Genomic DNA, 8,542 nt, shown 5'->3' on the forward strand with positions numbered 1-8,542 from the left:
TTTCAGTTTATTTTAAATATTTAATTGGATAAATACTGAATCACTTTAAGGCATGTTGCAATGCCAAGCAAATTAATTATTCATAAGGTTAATTTATCCTGCCAGGACAGAACAAGGAATATAACAAGATGATTTGTGTTCATCTCTAATAATAACTGTACTTTCCAGAGCTGCAAATCATGTCACTTGTCATTTAGTGAAAAATTGTGGAGTTTAACAGCTTGGCAATTACATAATAAAGTGGGTGCACAACAGATGCAGTCACATCTTGTGCTGGTTTAGTTTTGCAGCCTTTTTCAGCTTTCTGAAACAAAAGGAAACGTATGCATTTGCAGCAGCTGTCCATCTGCAGTTTGGAGGGCGTGGATTTTACAATCAGAGGCACAAGGAGGAGATACTCTCAACATAATCACCCTTTTTATTATTCACTCACGGTTACAATTGATGCAGCTGCAATAAAACCTGCTGACTCCTAAAAATTTAAATCCCTCAAGCCCTGTGATAAAGGAAGTAATTCACTAACACTATGAAACAGTAGCGTCACTGCAAAAATGAGCAGCACAATGTGTTTGGTCCCTGTGAGTCCTGATTTCTCAGTTAATTAGATATGCACAATAATTCAGAGGAACACATATTGCACTTTTGATTATGAGAAATTGCATCTGGCAAGAGCTGCAGACTGATGAGTCAACAAATGGAGACAAACAGCCAAAATATGGTTTTACCTCCTTAGATTTAGAATAATGCAGTATATAATACAGTGTAACAGTCTGACTAAAGTTCAGAAAAAACTTTAATGCATTTATGGTATGTATTTTATGTATTTGTGGTATGGGAGTAATGTGATGATTTGACTGATTCCTTTGGTCTAAACATTCTATAATAAACTGTTTTTTTTATTTCCATTAAATGGAGAAAATGAATTAATTTTTGTTATTTGCTTCAGTTTTGAGACATCACTATTGGAATAAAACAAATTTGTGAAATTTGGCAAAGCAAACTATCCAAAGTTTCACAACAGTAACATTCAACACTAACATAAAAAACACTTTACTTGAACTCTTCATTTAGTTTGTTTTGTAAAACCCAGAGGCATCTACTTTCCATGTTGGGGACGTTATGAATAAAACAAAGTTTTCGGGGGACAGCAAACAGGTGCAAGCAAAGTAGATAATGTCACACTTGGTTTTGGCTCAGCATTGGAGCGCAGATGTCTGGCACCTCAGTGGGTAGGAGAATCGAGTTAATTAAAAATGTGTTCCACAGACATTTGCCTTGCCTTTGTGTCTACGTGCTCCCTGGAGTAGTGTTTTGAGATGCATTTGAGGTCCCAGGAAAATTCCTAATCAAATCACAGATTGATAGCCACCTTAGGCTCTAAATTCATGATAATGCATTATTGAGGCACGGCTACCCAGTAATTGAATTTGGTGCTTAAAATCATTCTTCTAGTGATTAGGCTACATGGTGTAATTTAAAAAAGTGAACTGGAGTTGTTGTTTTGGGGGTTTTTTTTGTTATTTGCTGTATATCCTTTAGATGTAGTCCATATAACTACCATATCTCCAGCATAATTTGGTCTAATCTGATCTAATCAGAAAGCAGTGAGTCAACAGCAGCCTACCTGTGTTGCACTGATGTAATTGCTGTTTTATGCTGTCATCCTGTATCAGATCATGTTAAATATTATAATATGGAGTAATTATTCAAAAAGAGAACAGCCATGTAAATCTGGGACAAAAACACAAAGGGAAGACGTGGTGTTTTCATTTTAGCCTTTAAGTAGGCCACTGTAATTGCAGCATCTGCTCTGATGTTATGGGTTGTTTTTGTCGTAATTTACTTCAAATTTCCAACGAGGTTGCATTTTATTTTGTAAAATAAGACATTCTGAGGAATTATCAAGGCAACACTGAATGAAAATGGTGATGGCAGCTCAGATGATGCCATGTTAAAAAGACTCATTCCTCATTTTACAGCTTCTTCTTACTAAATTACGGTAAATCTGCCTCCCATGAGGAGCTTTCATGGCTCAGGTTACCATGACAAGTGAAAGAATTACAGTAAGCCTCTGTGCTTAAAGGGGATGATTCTGAATTTAGGAGGATGATAAAAAGAAGACATCCTGCGAGGAATAATAGCCATGCTATCAATGCTTTCAGAAAATAATTAAATTCACACAAAAAAAGCAGCACAATAAATTTTTAATTTTTATATCTTGTGTATATTTGAAGACACACTTCTAGTGTTCAGAAATCCATTAAGTACTAATCCCATACTCTGAAACACACATAATGTCATCCTAACACCAAACGTTCATGTCTCACATGATTGACTCATGCTGACATTATAGAAAAAAACAGCACACCACTGATATTTAGCTTTGCAAAGATACATATGTAGATTGTGGCCGCCAGCTTGAACAGAAAGCATTTACAGGTTGCTCGCAATCAGATCGTCTATCACAAAAACATCACAGTTACAGGATATATATAGATGACATCTGTGAGAAAGAACTATTGGAATCTTATATCTACTGGGATGAACTAAAAGCAGCACTTCTTGCCCCTGGCAGAGACATATGGTCAGAGGATGATGGTGATACATCTGATGTCCTTATGGTGAATACTGTAGGAACCATCCTCTGGATTGAAAAATGGAAAAAAGTGAAATAAACCCCCTCATACAAAAATGTAATGGCCAACAAACACTCATCTGTGCACTGGCTGGATTTCACAGTTTGAAGGCTTTTGAAGCTTTTTTTCATGTTTTCTTTTTGTGATGTATGGATTGAGATTTTCACCGCGCGTAAACTGATAAACACTCTGAACACGAGGATTACGCACATGAGAAAAACAATGCCAAACGTAACTGATCTAACAGAAGAAAGACAACGGATTAAAGCTTCGTGTGCCTTCTCCTGAACCCCGTCTGAACTCTCAAACTGCGATCAGCGTGGAGGTGGAGATGTTTAGGACCGCGAGGAGCGCAGAGGCGGGTGAGGGCGTCCCTGGAGCGGACAGCATGGGAACGGAGTAGTGGAGCTCCGGATCCTACAGCTACGAGTTGATCCCGATGCTGCTTGCCGCGGAGTGAGAGAGCTCTGGCCATGTAGGATGAAGACTCGATCTGCAATCTGCAAAGAGAGGAAATGAAGATGAAGATCAGAGTGGTAATTATGGATGAGACTGGCAGGAAACATCACTGTAAGGTCGCTTTTGTGCGCTTAATGCTTTTGCTGCAGAAGTGAGTTACAGGCTGAGTCCACTGTGACCTAATTGTACTTTGATCGATTTATTTACATCTTTTTTGGAAGCTTAAATACATGTTATTTATAATAAACCTACGGGAACACACCCATTAAAATAGTAATAATGTTGTTGTTGTTCTTTTTTAAAATTTCATTAATCAGAAGCTTAAATATGAACCATATTTGAATTCCAAAGCGTAATGCTATGTTGGTACTTCTCTTCGGAACGCGTTCACTGAGCATTCTGAGCGCACATGAGTGGCACAGATGGCATTTCATTTGCAGTCTTGCATGAAGGAAAGAGCATCTGGTGTTGCTGTGTTGCTACAGTTTGAACGCTGACATTTAATTAGGATTGAATTCTTGACCAGATACGAAGCGCTTGCCCTGAAGCTTACTTTCCAAATCAAATGTCCTGCTTCCATGATGTGTTTTCGCTCTTTTTTTAAACTTATATCTTTCATGCGTCCTTCTCTAGAGCCAAGGTGTTAGTGGAATCATCATCGTCATCGCCATGGTTACCAGTTTTATGTTGGTGTACAACAGCAGCACTGGTGGCAGCTCATCTTCCTCAGCGACATCATCTTTATCATCCCACCATTTTAATCGACCTGTTCCCTCCACCAGTAAGCCAGAGAGAGCCCCCACATCAACACTTGAGGGTTACACAAGCGTAATGGATCACAAGGTAAAAACATCAGATTTATCCTTCACAGACAATGATGAGGTGGCAGCCTTTGAAACATTCAAATGCTAATGTGATTTCATATCCAAACAAAAGCACAAAGTTTTCATTTTTTTGTAAAAGATAATAAAGGAGTGACAGTAAGAATGTTTTGGGGTTGTTGTTTTTTTAAACCAGCAGGAAATATGATGTTAGTTTGGTTGCTTTAAAACATAAAAAATAAAATAAATGATGCTGGTTGCATTCAAGGCTCAGACATGAAGGTCTGCTTGTCATGTCTGAGATAAACACTGTTAGTGTTTGGGGTGAGAGGTTGGTTTGTAGAAAAGCATTATAGCAAGTTCTGGTTTTGGAGATAGTATTGACGAGCATATGGTGACTTTGTTGCACCAAACTATGGTGAAACCTGCTAAAAAAGAACTGTGATGTCACTGTCAATACCTTTATATTGTCTATGATGCACATCAATTTACCAAAAGAGATCTGTGATGACACAGAAAGCGGTAATTATTGTCCTACATACGTGTAGTGTCCTGCTCTCCTGCCAGTTTACAGTGAGGAATTTGAATGCATTCAGCAGCTTGAGGACGTTTGTGGCCTGTGTCGGGCGCCCAGTCCTTGAAAAGACCAGTGAATTCTATGGCAGTTTTGTACAAATGTGATTCAAACTGCACCTTATCTGTATTCTGCTGTCATCCAGGTAAAGCAGACAGACTGGCATTCAGGTAGGCATTGAAAATGGTTTTCTGAAGCTTTGGCAACTGAATAATCCTCTTTAGTGTGCTTTACTTGTGCACAACATGATGTCCTCACAGTCGAACATGATGTCCAGGCTTTCAGGTATAGTGTAGCACATACAGTATATTTTACAATAATTTTTTTTGTTTTGTTTAGAAACCATTATATATTTAAGCAATTATAGAAATATGAATATAAATTTTAACTGAAATTATATAGCTGTTTATGTGCAAAGGAAAACCCTCAGAACCAAACAGGAGTTACGTAAGAATATTGATACCAATTTATCTCATAAACACTGTTTTCAAAAAATGAATGACATTTTTAAATTCTCTTTGTAGTTTACAGAGTTCCTTGATTCATAATTAATGTACTCACCATGAAATATTCAGGGACAAAAGTTCTTAAAACAGGATGGAATGATCTTGGATGACCACACTAGACATCAGTGCTGAAAATCTTTCGGTCATATAATCTCCTGAGTCTTACTAAAGCAGACAGCTACCTTTCACGGCTAGTACAGAGTTACTGACAGATATGCAACGCGACACAATAAACTGTAAAGGACATTGTGTTGCAACACTGGGCAGGAGACAGGAAAAAATATTGGTTGTGGTTCACCTTCCAGTGATTAATGATCAGTGGCATCAGAGTTTTAGAGTGACATTAATTTGGAGAGAGGTTGGATGCAAATGAGGCGTCTTGTACTTTGTTTTTTTACCTTTGTCTTTTAGGCTGAGAGCTCTGAGATGTTACAAATCTTAAAGTCAATGAAACAAAACATCCATCTACATATTTTTAAGAAAAACAACAGTTGCTCCAGTCTGAGTTTTTCTTTTTTTGCAGTGCACTTTATTATTCAGTTTTTCTCTGCCGTCCACTTCTCGACTGACGGCTGATTCATCATGAATCCACACTGCAACATTTTCATACTGCTTAGTGTCACTCTGCCCCCCCCTCCACATCTCCCATGGGGGGCTTCCAGCATTGCCACTGCTGCTTCGTCCTCACACAAAGTCAGCAGCTGATGAACCAGAGCAGACTCGCTGTAGGATCCATGGAGGGGGTGGACCAGTCGCTTCAGCTCCCTTCACGGTCATCTGAGGTCTGCTGCTGCTGCTAGAAAGAATCGTGGCTTGAAAACACACGCACGCACGCGCGCACACACACACACACACATACATTTGCACAGACTCTTGAAAAAACTATTGCAAATAGCCAGACATGATGTTAAATTTTATGCCTCCAACAAAGCCCTGCAGGTTGCTGAAAATGCAAGGAGAACCCGATGTAATGAGTTTTTTTATGATGTATATTAACTCGTGTGCCTATCTTGTTTGCATGGGCTGTGATTTCATAAAGGTGGGTGATGAACTGGGGCCACTTTGCTCATTTATGTCTAGTGCCAGAAGCTTAGTGTTCATTTTGTCTCTTGCTTTCTGCCTTTTGCAAGGTCTGCAGGTTTTTGTGAGATAACTTCCTCCAAAATATATTTCTCCAACAAACTGCTACGGCAGCAGATTCAAATAGATTATTTCAAATGCACACACACACACACACACGCACGCACACACACACACACACACACGCACACACACACACACACACACACATACACACACTTTGTGTCTGAACAGTGGAATTGGTGGCTGGTCAATGTTACTGATTTGTTCCCATCTTCTTTTTCTTTCCCTCTTTGATGTTTTGGTGACTTTGGTCCAAAGATGTTGACCTTTGGAGAACTGTTAGCAGAATCAATTAATGTTGGCCTTTATTAGCTCTAATCCAAAACTCTAACTCCCAGCATGAATGTAGATTGTGTACTCGTGCCAGTTTATGAAGGACATATTTATAATGGATAGTATCTTTCTGTGCACTGGAAGCCTTTTAATGCAGTCAGCTTTGGGAGGAATGGGTTTCATTAAAAAGTCAGTTATCCATGCAGTCAGAACTGACTAATGTACTATTTAAGCTGCCCTTTGCATCTTAATATTGAGCTGTTTCAATGGATGGATTCATTGGATAGAAACATTTTCATTCCACTTACTGTAATGGGTTGCTCCTTACAAAACAGATTTAATCGTCATTCTTTGGATGACATTAAATAGCCCCGTTTGTAGTCACGCTCATATAGAGCACTACCTTAGGACACTTCATAGAGTGCACTAATAGTATGATCCTGATGATACTTTAGACTTGATATATGGTCAAGTGGCTCAGTGGTGGCGCGGGCGGTAGAGTGGGTCATCCAATGTCCTGAGAGCGGCGGTACTATTCCCGCTCCCGCCCCAAAAAAAACACACGAAAGTGAGCTGACAGTGGGAGGTGTCAGCTCACTTTCGGAGCACTGCTGAGGCACCCTTGAGCAAGGCGCCGTCCCCCCTCACAAGCTGCTCATTTGGGCGCACCAAGAAGGAGCTGCCCGCCACTTTACCTCCCATTGCATGCCTACAGGCCCCCTTGTGTGTGGTTGTGTGTATTACAGGGGCCGTTACACACTAATACGCATGCGTGTGATTTACTAACAAAAAACAAACAAACTAGAGTGTGCGTTCTTAATTTCTCTTCAGGGATTACAACAGTATATAAAATTAGTATATAGATGTGATTTTGGAAAAAGACATTATTTTTCATCAGGTTTGTTGTTACAAAAGAAACATATTTGGTTAACAGTGACTATAGGGCATTTTTTCCTTTAATAATGACTGACCTCTGACTTTTAAAGTCTTTGCTCAGTCTTGTTTCCTGTAGGTTTGTCCTCTTGACCTTTCAGTTGAAAGGAGTACAAGCAGAGGTCGGTGGATTGGAGGCATTTTGTAAGCTCTGCTGTGATATTAGAGTTTGACTGATAGGGTTCTCTCTGAAAGCAATTATAATCGTGGGCTCCCCTGGGAAGAATATAAACGGGATCACACTGATGAGTCTGGAGTCAGTGTGTAGGTGGTAATTGACTGCTACTTCTACAGCTGTGCTTCAAGGCCACTGTTTCCTTTTTTTCAAAAAAAAAAACTCTGTATTGAATTCTTTTCAAGTTTAAACAAAAGAAGAATCCCAACATAAACAAACACACAAGATAAAATCTGTCATTGGAGCCTGAATAACGCCGGCTCTCTCAAACACAACCCACACACAATCCGGGTGTAGCAGGTGTCTATCTTTCACCTATTCAGATAGTATATTTAGAACATTACACTCTTTAATCGCATGAACATGTTTGGATTTTTTTGGCCCTTTTTCAAGTTAAATAATGCAAGATGATGAGTATCATGTAGTGAATGTTTATGGCTCAGACAGGATTTGTTGTTTTACATCACAAAAACTATTCATGAATTGGATTATTGAGACATTTGAAGGTTGAGCCTTTCTGAGCCTCTTGTGTGTCCATAATTAAAGATAAGAAAAGCTTATGTCATAGTGTTGAGCTAAGCTACATTTTAATTAGACTGTTTGGTTATAGGTAATGATGGTTACATGAAGCTTCATGAACATTCGAAGCTTCCAAACAAATTACTTTGCAGAAGAGTTCATTTTACAAGACGCTGTGTGACCACGAAAAGACCTGCTACCAAAAGGGAGTAAAACAGGCATATATGATTGTACATAAACCAGACTGGGATATTTTTTTATCTGAATGACCCTTGGCATTTAAAATGAGCCAATTATAATCAAGGTAATTGAGGTTGGTTATGTGCTCCCTGAAAATGTTCAAATAGGAACTTCTGCTTATTGTAAAAGGGCTGTGATAAGTACAGTATATCTTCAGCATAATGGGGGACCAAAAGGGCTGCAGGATATGAAGCAAGCAACATAAGGGGGGAGTAGGGCTGCTGATCCTAGGAGAAGGCTGCTGGCATGCTTTAAGCAATATA

The 8,542-nt window shown here is 39.2% G+C and overlaps 1 protein-coding gene across 1 annotated transcript in view; it reads left to right on the forward strand.

The window, feature by feature from the left end:
- The first annotated feature begins 2,984 nt into the window (after positions 1 to 2,984).
- Positions 2,985 to 8,542, forward strand: part of st6galnac5b (ST6 (alpha-N-acetyl-neuraminyl-2,3-beta-galactosyl-1,3)-N-acetylgalactosaminide alpha-2,6-sialyltransferase 5b) — a 14,062-nt gene continuing 8,504 nt past the window's right edge. The window contains exons 1-2 of the mRNA XM_068319585.1: positions 2,985 to 3,172; positions 3,729 to 3,938. Coding sequence (XP_068175686.1) covers positions 3,152 to 3,172; positions 3,729 to 3,938 — 231 coding nt within the window. The 5' untranslated portion in view covers positions 2,985 to 3,151. The remainder of the gene's footprint in view (positions 3,173 to 3,728; positions 3,939 to 8,542) is intronic.

The sequence above is a fragment of the Antennarius striatus genome, chromosome 7 (genome assembly GCF_040054535.1).
Source record: "Antennarius striatus isolate MH-2024 chromosome 7, ASM4005453v1, whole genome shotgun sequence".
Lineage (NCBI taxonomy): Eukaryota > Metazoa > Chordata > Actinopteri > Lophiiformes > Antennariidae > Antennarius > Antennarius striatus.